An 18180-nucleotide genomic window follows, 5' to 3' on the forward strand; every position below is an offset into this window, starting at 1 on the left:
TTGTCTCGAGAATTGGGAAATCCTTCAAAGATATTATCAAAGCATCCTTGAAAATATATAATAGCCTCATCTATTCATGGAAATCCTTAGTTCAAGGCAATTCAATATAAAGAAGTAGCATGAGGGATGGCACAAACTTCTTGTAGGCAAAATACAGGTAGTTGAAAGGAGTATATAACATCTGAAGTATAACACTCACCACATGAAATACTACGTTCTTCCACCTGAGCAAAGTCTGGATGCAATCAACCACAAAACTGGAGGAAACAAATATCTTAAAAATAATTGTTTAAGAATACCATTTGGTTTCAGGTCAGAATGCAGAAAATAAGGGCTGGATTGGAAGATGGTGTGATATTGGGGAATTTTTAAAGAACACAATAAAATGGTAATTTCTCTGATAGTGTGAAATATTGTGGCCTTTAAGGAGCAGCTAAACTACTTTGACTGTCTAATGTGTTGCTGATGTAAAGTCTGTGATGTTAATGGCCACATTGTTTTTAGCATATCAGAGAAATTCCCTTTGCTTCAACTACTGCCTTCTCCTACTTTCCCACTTTTTCTGGACCAACTTGTTACTCTGCTAATTTTGCTGAAGTGCTTCAGATTTAAAATGCTAATTGTTTCTCTCTCCACATGATGCTTTGGCATCACTTTTTGTTTTTTTTAATGTTTATATTGTACATGCTATCTAATTCATTGTTTATTTAAGTATTTACAGGTTTATTTCTTTGTTTATTTAAGATATATTCAGTTACACAAAAGAGGATGATCTTCTGAATTTAGCCAGGGAAAAATCATTTTGGAATGATCATCATGGAGATATGAGTGATCCATATCATGGAACGAAACTTCGCTGCTATGTCCATATTATGGAAGAAGGGATGTGTTATCGTGTAAACACCCTACCTTCATATATTGAAGCCAACCGACAGGTAAGGTGTATCTTGCTTAGTAGTTTTTACTTCTGCTTGACTTGGAAAAATCACCAGCAGAGGGATGAGTCCCATTAAAGATTGGTTGTCTCAATGCAGATCAGAGTGGATTAGTTAAAAATGAGTTAAGATCATTTTTAATTGCTACAGATTTTGCTGATGGTATTTCTAGGAGGTAATAAAGTGTCACTTTTGAGTTTGAACCAGAATTTGGCTATACTGTATATAGTGTAATTAAATATTGCAATGAGCGAACAGGATTTACTTTGAAGATTTAACAGCTTAACCGACATACTACATTGATTTTGTTTTTAAATCACGTGCACCAATTTACTGCCAAATAAAGTTACATAAATATAGAAATTCTTGGTTGGCATCTGAAGGGAGTTTACCCCTCCTTTAAATGACTGAGGGTATTGGAAATGTTCAAAGAGATCAGTAGTAGGGAAGCCATTGGAAAAAACATTCAGATGACAGGATTAATGATCATTTGGAACCAGAGACTGACGGTAATTGGCTTTGTTAGCGTCAGTTCTCATCTGACCAAGAAGCAGTTTGATATCTCTGAGGTTGTAGCAAAATGTATAGATGAGGAGAGTGCCGTAGATGTGGTTTATGTGGACTTCATTAAGGCCTTTGACAATGTCCCCCATGGGAAACTGGTCCAAAAGTTTACAGCTCATTGGATCCAGAACAAATTGGCAAGCTAGAACCTAGACTGATAAAGTAATGGACCAGAAACAAGAAAAAATCTGCAGATGCTGGAAGTCCAAGCAACACACACAAAATGCTGGAGGAACTCAGCAGGCCAGCCAACATCTATGCAAACAGTTGACTTTTGGGCCAAGATCCTTAATCAGGACTGGAAAAAAAAAGAGAGGTCAAAGTAAGAAGGTAAGGGGAGGGGGGGGGAGGAAGAAGTACAAGGTGGTAGGTGATAGGTGAAACTGGAGTGGAGGGAGGGGTGGAAGTAAAGAGCTGGGGAGTTGATCGGGGAAAGAGACAAAGGGCTAGAGAAGGGGGAGTCTGATAGGAGAGGGTAGGTGACCATGGAAGAAAAGGAAGGGGGAGGAGCACTAGAGGAAGGTGATAGGCAGATAAGGAGATAGATAAGAGAGGAAATGGGGGAATGGTAAAGTTGGGGGCAGTGGGAATTACTGGAAGTTCGAGAAATAGGTGTTCTGCCATCAGGTTGGAGGCTATCCAGATGGAATTTAAGGTGTTGTTCTTCCAACTTGAGTGTGGCTTCATCGCGGCAGTGTAGGAAGCCATGGGCTGATGTGTCGCAATGGGAGTGGAAAGTAAGAATTCAAAATGGGTGGCCACCGGGAGATCCTGCTTTTTCTGGCAGACGGAGAGTAGGTGCTCGGTGAAGCAGTCTCCCAATCTCCAGCATCCATCAGCGGTCTTCCAATCAACTTCCCAGTTCTTTACTTCACCCCTGTCCTTCTCCTGGCTTCACCCATCACCTACTTCCTTATGCTTCTTCCTTCCACACCCACCACCTTCTTACTGTGACTTCTCTTTTTTTTTTTCCCAGTCCTGATGAAAGGTCTTGACCCAAAACGTCAACTGGTTACTCTTTTCCATAGATGTTGGCTGGCCTGCTGAGTTCCTCCTGCGTTTTGTGTGTGTTGATAAAAGTGATGGTAGTAGGTTGTTTTTGTGATTGTATGACAGACAGACAGACATACTTTATTGATCCCGAGGGAAATTGGGTTTCGTTACAGACGCACCAACCAAGAATAGTGTAGAAATATAACAATATAAAACCATAAGTAATTAAATAATAATAAGTAAATTATGCCAAGTGCGAATTAGTCCAGGACCAGCCTATTGGCTCAGTGGGAGGAGTTATAAAGTTTGATGGCCACAGGCAGGAATGACTTCCTATGACGCTCAGTGTTGCATCTCGGAGGAATGAGTTTCTGGCTGAATGTACTCCTGTGCCTAACCAGTACATTATGGAGCGGATGGGAGACATTGTCCAAGATGGCATACTTGCAACTAGTGGTGTTCCTCAGGGATCAGTGTTGAGACCCTTGCTGTTTGTGATGTGTGTGAGTCATTTGGATGCAGTTTTGGGAGGTATGATCAGTAACTTTGCAGGTGATGTGAAGATTGGTAGAGTTGTTGACAGTTTGAGGATAGTCTTGGGCTACAGAGTGATATTGATGTGTTGGTGGAATGAGCTGAGAAATGGCAGATGGAGCTTAACCATGACAAATATGAGATGATGCCTTTGACAATACTAATAAGAATAGGACATGATCATGAAAGGTTATGACCTAGGGAGCATTGCGGAACACAGGAATATTGGTGTGCAAGTCCAAAGATAATCTGAGATGGCAGTACTTATATGGAACATGGTTAAGAAGGCAAGTAGAAGACTGGCCTTCATTTGTCAGGGCCATTGAGTATAAAAATAGTGAGGTTATGCTCCAAATTTATTAATCTTGGTCAAACCTCAGCTAGATCACTGTATATAATTCTAGTCACCACACTGTAGGAAGGATGTGATGGTATTGGAGAAGGTCTAGAGGAGATTCACCAGGGTATTGCCTGGGATGGAGCATTTCAGATACAAGGAGAAACTGGAGAGGCTGGTTCTGTTTTCCCTGGAGTCAGGAAATTTAAGAGGGAACATAATTGAGCTGTATAAAATTATGAGGGGTATAGATAGGGTAGACTGCAGGGAAGTTTTTCTTCTTATGAGAGGTGGCACCCTTTTCACTCAAAGAATGGTGAATACCTGGAATGCTCTGCTTCAGAGAATGTGATAGCAAAGTTGCTGACAATATTAAAGAAGTTTGTAGACTTGCACTTGAATCACCTCGGCACAGAAGGCTGTGGATCAAGTGCTGGAAGACAGGATGAATGTGGATGGGTGTCCAGTGGTTACGCATTTGGAGCCAAATGGCCTGTTTTCTTTTTTTTGTAATTTATTTTTTATTGAAGTTCATCATCAAACTTCAGATGTATTTCAGATATTGTACATATATATCATATAGTCATATATGCCGCAAATCTCCACATACTATTTATCTGAGGTATACACTTACAGAAAAGAGAGGAAAGAAAGAACATGCGAAAGGAGAAAACTATGTACAAGTAGGGAGTGACCTTATTTTTTCAAAATATTCATTGATTTGTGAGAATAAACAAGAGGGAATCTACAGATGTTGGAAATCCAAGCAACACACACAAGATGCTGGAGGAACTCAGCAGTCCTGCCACAGAGTCTCGGCCCAAAACGTCAACTGTTCTTTTTTCTATAGATGCTGCCTGGCCTGCTGAGTTCCTCCAGCATTGTGTGTGTGTGGCCTGATTTCATACTGTATGATTCCATGACTCTATGAGAAGTAACCAATTGCTTGACAGCTTTGTGTATGACAATGATATTAACTAAACCTTTGACAGCAGGTGGTAGACCATATTCAGTGTGGATCGAAAATAACACCTCCTCCTCACTGACAATCAACACTGGCACACCCCAAGCATGTGTACTTGGTCCATTGCTCTACTCCCTCTACATTCATGACTATTGAGGCTAAGCATAGCTCAAATGCCATCTATATATTTGCCGATGACACAACTGTTGTTGGCAGAATTACAGATGATGATGAGGAGGCATAGAGGATTGAGGTAGATCAGTTGTCTGAGTGGTGTTGCAGCAACAACCTTGTACTCAATATTCATAAGACCAAGCAATTAATTATAGACTAAGAAAGGGAAGTCAAGGGAGCACATACAGATCCTCATCGAGGGATACCAGTGAAAAGGGTGACCAGTTTCAAGTTCCTTATATTGATCCTTACACCAACATATTGATGCAATTACAAAGAAGGCATGACAGCAACTATACTTCATGAGGAAGTATATTGAGGAGACTTGGCATGTCACCAAAGACATTCGCTAATTTCTACAAATGTACTATGGAGAGCATTCTAACTGGTTGCATCATTGTGTGGTATGGAGATGCCACTGCACAGGATCAGAAAAAGCTGCAGAAAGTTGCAAACTCAGCTAGCTGCATCATGGGCACTAGGTCATCTCCAAAAGGCAGTGCCTCAAAAATGCAGCATCTGTCACTAAGGACCCCCATTGCCCAGGACATACCCTCTTCTAGTTGCTACAATCAAGAAGGAGCTACAGGAGCCTGAAACACACACTCAGTGCTTTAAGAGCAGAACAACACACAGAGAATGGTGGAGGAACTCTGCAGGTCAAGCAGCGTCTATGGCAATGAATAAACAGTTAACCTTTTGGGCTGAGACCCTCCTTCAGGACTGGACCGAAGGGGTGAAGATGTCATAATAAAAAGGTGGGGCAAAGGGAAAGAGGACTAGCTAGAAGGTGATAGGTGAAGCCAGGTGGGTGAGAAAGGTAAAGGGTTAGAGAAGAAGGAATCTGATAGGAGAGAAGAGTAGACCATAGGTAAAATGGAAGAACCGAGGGCACCGGGCAAGGTGATTGGCAGGTGAGGAGAAGAAGTAAGAGGATAGAGTAGTGGGGAGTAGAAGAAGTATGAAGGAGGAGGGAAAAAAACCTGAAGGAGAAACCGATGTTTATGTCATCTGGTTATAAGCTACCTAAATGGCATTAATATATATAGGATGGGGTCAAAGTCTAATTTTTCTAATGAAACCTGTGCTCCCACAGTAGTTCAATGCTGGAGAACTGCTATACTACGCACAACATGACTTCTGGTCAATTTAGCCCCTGTATACAACACTCCTTCAGTCAAAATCTTCTGGATAAATCATGAAACCATATATTTTACTTCCTTTATGTCTTTTACGTTTGTTTTTCATCTTGAATGTGATTCTGTAATTGTTGGAGCCTGTGATCTACAGTTTGGAGATGGCTTGGCTGTTTCAGTGCTTTGCAATCTCCAGCTGGATTCTGGGAGGCAGAGGCAGTGTGCGCGAAACTTGTGACCTGATACTCAGTTCCATTTTGCCAATTAACACTTCGATTGTTCACCAATTAAAGCGATGAAGGAGATTGGAACATCGAGATGAATGCAGAAGGTGAGTGCTGGCTACCTGTTTTTTGATCGCTGGTGGAATCGGTCAATATGGAGAGGGAAGACTGGTTTTCCCTCTTCATATAGAGAGGTTTCATTGGAAAAGTTAGGCTTTGACCTCATCATCTCTCATGAGGGTATAGGAGTTTATGTGGCACCATTCAGATTGTAGAGAAATTATCTATATGATTTGATCAATATTTATTGAACATATACTGTGATTGCTTTATTTAAAGTGATTTGTGGATTTCTGCAAACTCTTAACCTTGGTGTAATGGTTAAAGGTGCAATTAGAAATATTGATAAAATATTAAATGTAATACTGAGCACCAATGTACAATCAGAATCAGGTTTCATATCACTGACATATGCCATAAAATTTGTGATTTTATGCAGCAGTACAGTGCAAGACAAAAAAAATCACTGCATTGTAGAATAAAAAAATGTATTGTGCAAAAGAGGGATAGCAAGTTAATGTTCATGGACTGTTCAGAAATCTGATGATGGAGGAGAAGAGGCTGTTCCTAAAACGTTGAGTGTGGGTTTTCAGGCTTCTGTACCTCCTCCCAAATGATAGTAATGTGAGGAGAACATGTCTCAGGGGGTGACTGTCCTTAATGATGTTGTCTTCTGGAGGCACCACCTTTTGAAAATGTCCTCACTGGTGGTGAGGCTTGTGCCTGTGATGGAACTGGTTGAGTCTGCAATTCTCTTTAGCTTCTTTCAATCCTGTGCAAAGGAACCTTCTTACCAAGTGGTGATGCAACCAGTCAGGGTGCTCTCCACAGTACATGTGTAGAGATTTGCTGGAGTCTTTGGTAACATAGCATATCTCCTTGGCCACTGTGTTCCTCCTTCATGATTACATCAATGTATTGGGCCCAGGATAAATCCTCTGAGGTATTAAAGCTGCTCATCCTTTCCACCAGCGACTCCTCAGTCAGGATTGGTATATGTTCTCCTGACTTCACCTTCCTGAATTTCAGTCATTTCCTTGGTCTTGCTTGTATACATTGAGTGCAAGTTTGTTGTTGCGACACCATTCAACCAGTTTATCTCTTTTATTCCTGTACACCTCCTTGTCATCTGAGATTCTGCCAATAGTGGTGTCATTGGTGAATTTACAGATGGTGTTAGATCCGTGCATAGCCACACATTCATGAGGGTAGAAACAATAGAGCAGTGAGCTAAGCAAGCGTACATGCCTATGTTGATTGTCAGTGAGGAGGAGATAATGATGAATTTGTACCAAGCGAAGATCAGAGTATTTTATGTACATCTACGCATTTCATTGAAGCAATGTCATTAGCATTTCTTTAGGATGCAGAAATGATTTGTTCAGATGCTAATAAAGGTGAAAAGTTGTGCTTAGAAAAATTGATTCATCGATGGGAAAAAAACAAATTGTTGAAGTTTAAAGGAGACTTTGAAAATTGAGCTTTCTTAAAAGAATGTTTTCTCCATGGTTGTGAATTGGTAACAGGCACTAAGTTTAAAATTATAACTGAAAAAATGAAAAAGAAAAAAGCTTTTGACATGGCATGTTGTTGAAACATAGAATACATAATCATTTATCCCTGTTAGGTGAGCACTGTTGAAAAGAATTATGTGTCTATTACTGAGTTTTATTTATCTTTTTTGTTAAAACATGACAAAGCAACCATAATACATGAGAACAACTTGAAGTGGAACATATAACACACAGTTGACTATATTCAAGACTGCCTCTTTGAATAGCCATGGCTAACATAATTTAGGAATTGTGGGTATCCTGTTTAGTGCATTCCCACAGTCTAATAGCTTTTCCAGTCTGACCATTGATAGCAATGTAATTCTCTCCCATCCCCCGGTTTTTGAATGAAGAGATCCACTTGAGGCTGCATAATGCTGTTCTCAACCTGGTGTGAATTGCCGTGCTCCCCTGACACTCCCACGGCAATTAATCATGAGGTTTTAGTGTCGAGATGCTGCCTGTGAGGGCGGTTGGTTGGGCTGAGGCAAGCAATGTGAGCTATCATTGCAGTCCTGCATGCTAGCCAGGCATTAGTAGAACACAGAGCATAGAAACTTACAGCACATTACAGGCCCTTTGCCCCACAATGTTTTGCTAACCACTTAACCTACTCTAGAGACTGCCTAGAATTTCCCTAGCGCATAGCCCTCTATTTTTCTAAGCTCCATGTACCTATCTAAGAGGCTCTTAAAAGACCCTATTGTATTCACTTCCACCGCCGCTGTCAGCACTGCATTCTATGCACCCACCACTCTGTGTGTGAAAAACTTACCCATGACATCCCCTTGGTACTTATTTCCAAGCACCTTAAAATTATACCCCCCCCCCCTCCCCATATTAGCCATTTCAGCCCTGGGAAAAAGCCTCTGGCCCCTCATGATCTTTTACACTTCTATCAGGTCACCTCTCATCCTCCATCGCTCCAAGGAGAAAAGGCCAAGTAGACTTAACCTATTCTCATAAGGTACACCCTCCAATCCAGGCAAAGTCCTTGTAAATCTCCTTTGCACTCTCTCTCTATCTATTAGAGAGGTGACCAGAAATGAGCATAATACTCCAAGTGGGGTCTGACCAGGGTCTTATATAGCTGTAGCATTACCTCACAGCTCTTCAACTCAATCTCACGGTTGATGAAGGCCAGCACAACGTATGCCTTCTTAACAAAACTCACACGCGCAGCAGCTTTGAGTGTCCTATCGACACGGACCTCAAGATCTCCCAGATCCTTCACACTGCCTAGAGTCTTACCATTAATATTCTGTATTCAAATTTGACCTACCAAAATGAAGCAGTTTGTACTTATCTGGGTTGAACTCCATCTGCCACTTCGCAGCCCAGTTCTGCACCCTATCAATGTCCCACTGTAACCCCTGCCAACCCTCCAGACTATCCACAACACCCCCAACCTTTGTGTCATCAGCAAGCGCACTAACCCACCCTTCTACTTCTTCATCCAGGTCATTTATAAACATCACAAAGAGGAGTGGTCCCAGAACAGATCCCTGCAGAATGCCACTGATCACTGACCTCCATACAGAATATGAACGATCTTCAACTACCCTTTGCCTTCTGTGGGCAAGCCAATTCTGGATCCACAAAGCACGGTCTCCTTGGATCCCATGTCTCTTTACTTTCTGAAGGAGCCTGGCATGGGGAACCTTATCAAATGCCTTGCTGAAATCCATATACACTACATCTACTGCTCTACCTTTATCAATGTGTTTTGTTACTTCATCAAAGAATTCAATCAGGCTTGTAAGGCATGACCTGCCCTTGACAAAGCCATGCTGACTATCCCTAATCTGAGTATGTCTCTCCAATTGCTCATAAATCCTGTCTCTCAGGATCTTCTCCAACAACTTGCCTACCACTGAAGTCAGACTCACTGGTCTATAATTTCCTGGGTTATCTCTACTCCCTTTCTTGAACAAGGGAACAACATTTGCAACCCTCCAATCCCCCAGTACTTCTCCCGTACCTATTGATGATGAAAAGATCATCACAAGAGGCTCAGCAATCTCCTTCATCGCTTCCCACAGTAGCCTGGAGTATATCTCATCTGGTCCTGGTGACTTATCTAACTTAATGCTTCTCAAAAGCTCTAGCAAATCCTCTATTTTAATGTCTATATGCTTAAGCGTTTCAGTCCGCTGTAGGTCATCCCCACAATTGACAAAGTCTCTTTCCCTGGTGAATATTGAAGCAAAATATTCATTAAGTACCTCTGCTACCTCCTCCAACTCCATGCAGCAGTTTCCACTATCACACCTAATTGGTCCTATCCTCACACAGCTCATCCTCTTGCTCTTCACATACTTGTAGAATGCCTTGGAGGTTTCCTTAATCCTGCTCACCAAGGTCTTTTCATGACTCCTTCTGGCTCTCCGAATTCCATTCTTAAGCTCCTTCCTAGCAACTTTGTAATTTTCTAGAGCTCTAACAGTACCTATTTTCTTGAACCTTTTGTAAGCTTTTCTTTTCTTCTTAACTAGATTTTCTACATACTTTGTACACCATGGTTCTTTAACCCTACCATCCTTTCCCTGCCTTAATGGAACATACCTATGCAGAACTCCATGCAAACATTCCCTGAACATTTACTGCATTTTTGCTATGCATTTCCCTGAGAAGATCTGCTCCTAATTTATGCTCCCAAGTTCCTGCCTATTAGTATCATATTTCCCCCTACCCCAACTAAAAGTTTTCCCAAATTGTCTGCTCCTATCCCCCTCCAATGGCATGGAGCAGGAGATAGAGTTGTGGTCATTACCTCCAAAATGCTCTCCCACTGAGAGACCTGACACCGAACCTCATTTACTAATACCAGCTCAAGTACAGCCTCTCCTCTAGATGGCTTATCTACATATCTGTCAGGAAACCTTCCTGAACTCACCTAACAAATTCCACCCTTGTGTTAAGGAGATGCCAATCAATATAAGGAAAGTTAAAATCTCCCATCACAACAACCCTATTACTATTGCACTGTTCCAGAATCTGCCTCCCTATCTGCTCCTCGATATCCCTCTTACTGGTGGCGGGGGAGGGGGTTGACATAAAAACACCCATTAGAGTTAATACCCCTTTCCTGTTTCTGACTTCCACCCACACTGACTCAGTAGACAATCTGTCCATGACTTCCTCCTTTACTACAGCCGTGACACTATCCCTAATTAGCAATGCCATGCCCCCACCTCTTCTGCCTCCCTCTCTGTTCTTTTTGAAACATTTAAAGGCTGGCACACGCAGCAGCCATTCCTGTTCCTGAGACATCCAAGTATCTGTAATGGCCACAATGTCACAGTTCCATGTATTGATCCACACTCTTAAGTTCATCTGTCTTGTTTATGACACACCTTGCATTAAAATAGACACATCTCAAACCATCAGGCTGAATGCATCTTTAATCTAACATCTGCCTATCCTTCCTTACAAACTCCCTACAAGCTGTCTCTACTTGTGCTCCAACCTCCCCATCCTCCGTCTCTTCACTTCAGTTCCCAACCCCCTGCAAATCTAGTTTAAACCCTCCCCAAAAGCAATAGCAAACCTCCCCGCCAGGATATTGATCCCCCTGGGATTCAAGTGCAGCCTGTCCTTTTTGTACAGGTCACACCTGCCCCATAAGAGGTCCCAATGATGCAAAAATCTGTATCCCTGCCCTCCTGCTCAAATCCTTTAGCCTGCATTTATCCTCCACCTCATTCTATTCCTATACTCACTGTCACAGGCAGCAATCCCGAGATTACTACCTTTGAGGTCCTGCTTCTCAGCTTCCTAACTCCCTGTTTTCTGCTTTCAGAACCCCTACCCTTTTCCTACCTGTGTCGTTGATACCAATATCGACCACGACCTCTGGCTGCTCACCCTCCCATTTGTGTGCTCAGAAACATCACAAACCCAGGCACCTGGGAGGCAAACTGCTATCTGTCCCCCCAACTATGGAGTCCCCTATTACTGCTGCCCTCTTCTTCCATTCCCTACCCTTCTGAGCCACAGGGCCAGACAATGCCGGAGACACGGCCACTGTTGCTTTCCCCAGGTAGGTTGTCCTCCCCAACAGCACTCAAAATGGAGTACTTATTGTTAAGGGGGACAGCCACAGGGATGCTCTCCACTACCTGACGCCCTTCACTTACCTGTTTTGTGTGGCCCTGGGGTGACCACCTGCCTATAGCTCCTGTCTATCACCTCCTTACTCTCCCTAACAAGCCAAATAAACCTCCCTAATAAACCAGTATAAACTAGTTTTACCAGTATAAACCGGTTTTTACCAGTATAAAACAGTATAAACTGATTTTAACCAGCATAAACCAGTTTTTACCAGTTTTTAATAGTATAAACCAGTATAAATCAGTTTTTACCAATATAAACCAGCTTTTCAGTATAAATCAGTTTTTACCAATATAAACCAGTTTTTATCAGTATAAAGCAGTTTTACCAGTAGAAAGCAGTTTTTACCAGTAAAACTGAGTTTTTAATAGTATAAACCAGTTTTTACCACTATAAACACGTTTTTACCAGTAAAAACGAGTTTTTATTAGTATAAACCAGTATAAATCAGTTTTTACCAATATAAGCCAGTTTTTATCAGTATAAATCAGTTTTTACCAGTATAAACCAGTTTTTATCAGTATAAACCAGTATAAATCAATTTTTACCAATATAAACCAGTTTTTTTTACCAGTATAAGCCAGTATAAACCAGTTTTTACCAGTACAAAACTAGCATAAACCAGTTTTTACCAGTATTTACCGGTTTTGTACCAGTTTCTTACCAGTTTTTTACGTATAAACCAGATTTTACCAGTATAAGCCAGTTTATGCCAGTATAAACTATTTTGACCAGCATAAACCAGTTTTTAACAGTATAAACCAACATAAACCATTTTGACCAGTATAAACCAGTTTTTTTTTTACCAGTATAAGCCAGTATAAACCAGTTTTTACCAGTATAAACCAATTTTTATCAGTATAAACCAGTATAAATCAGTTTTTACCAGTATAAACCAGTTTTTAATCGTATAAACCAGTATAAATCAATTTTTACCAATGTAAACCAGTTTTTACCAGTATAAGCCAGTATAAACCAGTTTTTACCAGTACAAAACTAGCATAAACCAGTTTTTACCAATATAAACCACTATAAACTAGTTTTTACCAGTATAAACCAGTTTGTACCAGTATTTACCGGTTTTGTACCAGTTTCTTACCAGTTTTTTACGTATAAACCAGATTTTACCAGTATAAACTAGTTTTTACCAGTATAAACTAGCTTTTACCAGTATAAACCAGTTTTTACCAGTATCAACTAGCATAAACCAGGGTAAACCAGTTTTTACCAGTAAAATCCAGTATAAACAAGTTTTTACCAGGGTAAACCAGTTTTTACTGTATAAACCAGTTTTTACCAGTATAAGCCAGTTTATGCCAGTATAAACTATTTTGACCAGTATAAACCAGTTTATGCCAGTATAAACCAGAATAAACAAGTTTTTACCAGTATGAATCAGTTTTTACTGTATAAACCAGTTTTACCAGTATAAACCAGTTTATGCCACCATAAACCAGCATAAACTATTTTGACCAGTTTAAACCAGTATAAACCAGCTTTTACCACTATATACCAGTATAAACAAGTTTTTACCAGTATAAAGCAGTATTTTCCAGTTTTTAACAGTATAACCCATTTTTTACCAGTATTTACCAGTTTTTAATCAGTTTTTACCAGTATAAACCAGTTTTTACCAGCATAAACCAGTTTTGTCCCAGTTTTTACCAGTTTTTTTTACCAGATTTTACCAGTATAAACCAGTTTTTCCCAGTACAAACACGAGGAAATCTGCAGATGCTGGAAATTCAAACAACAACACACACAAAATGCTGGTAGAACACAGCAGGCTAGGCAGCATCTATAGGGAGAAGCACTGTCGACGTTTCGGCCGATAATCACTCCTTCAATAACATTTCCACCACTAATGTAAGGCTCACTGGTCACCTTTCCCTGACCTATGTCTAGTGAAGTTATAAACGTCTCTGCCAGGGCCTTGGCAATCTCCTTTGCTTTCCATAACTTCAGAATCGGGTTTAATATTGCTGGCATATGTTGTGAAATTTGTCTTGGTCACTTGGTCAGGCCCATGGATTAATCATAGTAATCAAGGAAGGCATACCAAAGAGAAATATGTCATTGAGAGAAAAGGTCTTTCAATATCCTTTGTCCATTCTTTGGAATACTTGATACATGCACTTCATTTGTTTTATTCCCTTCCAGACATTATGGTGAGTAATCTGGTCTTGTGTTTTATCTTTCAGGCTCCTAAGTTCTTAACTGCTTTATCCCAAGAAGAATCACTAATACACCCTTGGGCACAAGTTACTGATACGTATATGGTGAGTAGTGAGAAGCATAAATCATGTGTCAGCTAACCTTGTGATTTCTAATTCAAGTCTAAGTACAGTTCACTCTATTCTTCCCAAATCATTCAGAATTTGATTGTTTAGTTGGGTTCCTACTGTAGCAAGAATACTTGTCTCTGTTTGATTCAAATAGAGTGGACAGAAAAAGTATTACATTCAGTTAACCAACTATTAAAATCAATGCACAGAAAGACAAAAGGATGGTTTCTGACCTAATTTGAGGCAAAACATAAAGGAAACTTCAGTTTATACAGATGGTGATAATATACAAACCAGGATAGTGAACAAATGTTTCTAAAGCAATTATTGTTTTGATTTTCTCTATACCTGCCAATATTAAGATGTAGTATGCTATAGCAGATAGAATTTAGTCCCAATAAGTATGAGGTGATGCATTTTGGAGAACTAATAAAGCTTAGGACATGAACGGTAGAACCCAAGGGAGCACTAAGGAATAGACTGACCTCGATGTACGAGTCTAAGGATCCCTGAAGTTGGCAGAACAGGTAGATAGGGTGGTTAAAAAAGCATCTAACATACTTGCCTTTGTTAATAACGGAATATGGTATTCCAACAGAAAGATTATGTTATAACTTTATAAAACATTGGCTAAGCCACTGTTGAAGTACTTCTAATGTGCTGCTCTGATATTCACACTAGAAGGTGGATGTGATTGCACTGGAACGAGTGCCAAGGAGATTCATAGGATAGAAATTTTCAGTTAAGAGTAGAGATTGGATCGACCAGATTTGTTTTCCTTGGATCTTAAGAGACTGAGTGGGTACTTCACTGAAGTACACAAAGTTATGAGGATAGATAGTAAGAAACATTTCCCCATAGCAGAGGTTGCTACAGCGAGAGGACATGTTTAGCTACAGATTAGGAGGTTTACAGGAGGTCTGGGGTAGAAATTTTTCACCCAGAGAGTGGTTAGTGTCAAAGGCGGATCAACCCGATGCAATAATGCAAGGTACCGCGAATTCAATAAAACCATAAAATAAGCAATACTTCGTCAAACTTCACGTTTTCTTCATAGCATGCTGTGGGGGAAGTTACAGACTGATCTCCCAAAGAGACACTGCCCTCCCCCGCATACAGTTCCACACAATTTATTACATTGATTATTACAGGAAATATTATAATTACATGAGTTAATACAGTTTTAGAATAGTTTTGATCACATGCTAAGATACAATTAGATGTAAAATCATTATTGGTTAGTTATAATTATTTCTGCCAAGACTAGCCTGGATACAATTTAACTTCCTCATATTGGCGCATCCCCCTGACACTTCCCCCTTCTCTCGAACGTTCTGTCCCATAGTTAGTTATGCCTTGAGATGCCCCTTCAATCATACTATACCCATGTTTAGTTATGTTTAGCACTTTTAGAGAACAATGCCTAGTGCGTCACCTATTGCCAGTTAGAGTTTCTTTCTGACTGCTCAGTAACATAAGGCACCTATAAGACAATTGATCATAAGCTAATCATACCCCTTAATCTATTCCCCCATCTACCTCTCCCTCTACTTTAGTTTACCTTTCCCTTTATCAGTTAGAACCTAATGCACTGCCTGTGGTGTTGCTTAGGGCAGAGACTCTTACTGCATTCAGCAAGTATCAAGATGTGCATTTGAATCACTAAGGCATAGAAAGCTACAAGTGCTGCTGTATAGGTTAGCATGGGTGAATTCTTGATAATCAGCATGCTCATGGTAAGTCTTGTTTCTGTGCTATATGATTCTATGACTAAGCTCTAGCAGGGGTGTCAAACTCATTTTAGGTCACGGGCCGGATTGAGCAAAATGCAGCTGGATCAGTCGGACGCGTGCGAACGCAGCTTTCGTTACCTCCGTTTTTTCAGCCTGCTCTCGTGTCTGTCTCTGCTATAACTACAAAGTATTTCACTTTACAAATTCCGTTTCTTATGAAGAAGACTGCCGAATAAACACTAAAAACCCTGAAAACCTGGTACCTGAATAAACTCAGCATTAGCCATATCATACGCCATAGGCGCTTCGATTACTGGAGCCAGCTTTAATAGTAATTAGATATTATCTCGTGGGCCAAAGATAATTCCACCGCGGGCCGGATTTGGCCCCGCGGGCCTTGAGTTTGACATATATGCTCTAGAGTATTTCCCTTCTAATCATTTTCTGTAGGTGACTTTTCCCCCATTTATTTATATGTATGATTATATGGTTGGACTGTGTGGATAAAGAAGTGAGGAAAATACTTGGAACCAGACTTACAACAGGAAGTTCCTGTTCTATTTACATCAATCCCACATAAGATGGAAAGGATGGGCTGCCTTTCAAAACCCTGGGTGGGCTTTGTGTGTCTTTAACACCAGAAGCATTGCTCAGCTGGACAAAACAAACATTGACTAAAGTAAGTAACCCATCAGCCCACACACAGAGTTTAGCAGTAGAAGATGCACTGGAGTACAGTAAGCTGTAATTAATGGTAGTCCTCCTGTTTCACTATAAGGCAGTTCCTCCATTTGTATATTAAAATCATCTTAATTAAATATTTCATAGTATTTCAAGCATTTGAGGGAAATTGAAAGGAACGTGAATATTAATGTAATGCTATTTTGGATTATTTCATTTGTTAATTTCCAAGACAGTCATTCAGTAGTTCTATTGATACTAATATTACTATTTAAACTTTACAACAGAGTCATGCATCAGTAATTTTGCAATGCAGAAACTATTTTGTTAACGTTGTTGTCCAAGTGTTTAGAAAAATCTCTTTGTGCTTATCGTCTTTTGTTCAGTTTTACATCTTTTCCCCTCTTCTATCTCTGTCTCCCCTTCTCTCTCTCTCCCTTTTTCATACACTGCTACATTTAAACCAACATTAATTATTCTCTTTTTCTCCCTGCTTTATCTTTATACTACAGCTATTACAGCTTCTGTGCATTTTGTGTAATTTAACATTTCATAGTAAGACCTGGATTTTCAAAGTCCATTTCAAATGGGATTGAGTTGGCCTGTTGCTTATTGGCTGCCTGTGAATCATTAAATATTTTCTTTTGTAATACCTGGAATTAGGAAGTACTTTGATGTACATTTTTACTTTAATATTATGTTTTTCTCCCTCTGCACAGGTTGGGTCTGACTGTATGATTGGTAGTTCGACTGAAGTAGCAGAGAAGTCTTCTATCAAGCGGTCAATCATTGGGGCCTCATGCACAATCAAAGAGAAAGTTAAAATTGCCAATTCAGTGATCATGGATAATGTCACAATTGAAGAAGGGTAAGTGAGGATACAATAACAAGAAGGAAATGTTGGAATGCAGCTTTTAGAAATGTTGCAATTTATGTCTGCAAGTGGAAACAGTGTTTCACAAAGTTTTGGTTGAAAGTAATTACTCACATGATTTATTTTGTTTCACTTACCCTTGCCATCTAAAAGATGAACAGATCTTGCTCCATGTAAATAGCTTCTGTTGTAATGTGGCCACCAGCACTGTCAGTGTAGTATTTGTGCCCTGTCCGATGTTAATGGGGGTGGAAAAATAAGCTTCTGACATGGCAATCACTTTTCTATCTCCTATTATGTGTATGGGCCTATTGCAAGCCAAATTGCATCTTTTTGGAGAATTTGTTTTTACTTATGGAAGAAATTTGACCAGTTTTAACCAGTCTCATAATAGAGGATAATAGATGACTGACAGAGAGATTTAAATATTAACATATACTATGAGGTTCCAAAATGGCAAAATACTTCATTGTTTTTAGTAAAGTTGAGCAATTAAATATTCCTTTATAGTTGAATAAAATGCAGACTACATTTTCATTGTAGAAACCAAAGAGTATATACACAAAATTAAAATATCAGATATCAGTCATTCTGAAATGAAAGGAATGGTATTCACATCTTGTGGGAAGATAAGATTTTTTTCACATCAGTTTCTTTCTTTCTTATTCTATTCGTCAGCTCCCTACTCCCCCACAGTGTAACTAAAGTTAACCCATCTCACTGCATTTCTAATGTAATTATTTACTTCTGTGTTGCAAATTTCATTTCATGGTTATGCTAGATTTGTCCATTTTTACTTAAGTTGTTGGTCATCTCTTGATCACTGTCTTAAGTTCTGATATGGTTTTGCAAACATATTCATCAGTAATTATGGTGAGTCAGAAAAATCTCAATTTTTATCCAGGAATAACAAAGCAGAAATTGTTAAATTGGATGAAGAGAAACAAATACTACATAGCTTCAACCATTTATGAACACATTTAGTCTGAAGACATAACAAAAAACTGAAATATCGTTTTG

The 18180-nt window shown here is 39.8% G+C and overlaps 1 protein-coding gene across 1 annotated transcript in view; it reads left to right on the plus strand.

Moving 5' to 3' along the window:
* The window catches only part of eif2b3 (eukaryotic translation initiation factor 2B, subunit 3 gamma), a 135496-nt gene that overhangs the window by 81170 nt on the left and 36146 nt on the right, over positions 1-18180 (plus strand). The window contains exons 8-10 of the mRNA XM_073062893.1: positions 745-935; positions 13789-13866; positions 17006-17154. Of these exons, the coding sequence (XP_072918994.1) occupies positions 745-935; positions 13789-13866; positions 17006-17154 (418 nt within the window). The remainder of the gene's footprint in view (positions 1-744; positions 936-13788; positions 13867-17005; positions 17155-18180) is intronic.

This window comes from Hemitrygon akajei, chromosome 12, assembly GCF_048418815.1.
Source record: "Hemitrygon akajei chromosome 12, sHemAka1.3, whole genome shotgun sequence".
Taxonomy (NCBI): Eukaryota; Metazoa; Chordata; class Chondrichthyes; order Myliobatiformes; family Dasyatidae; genus Hemitrygon; species Hemitrygon akajei.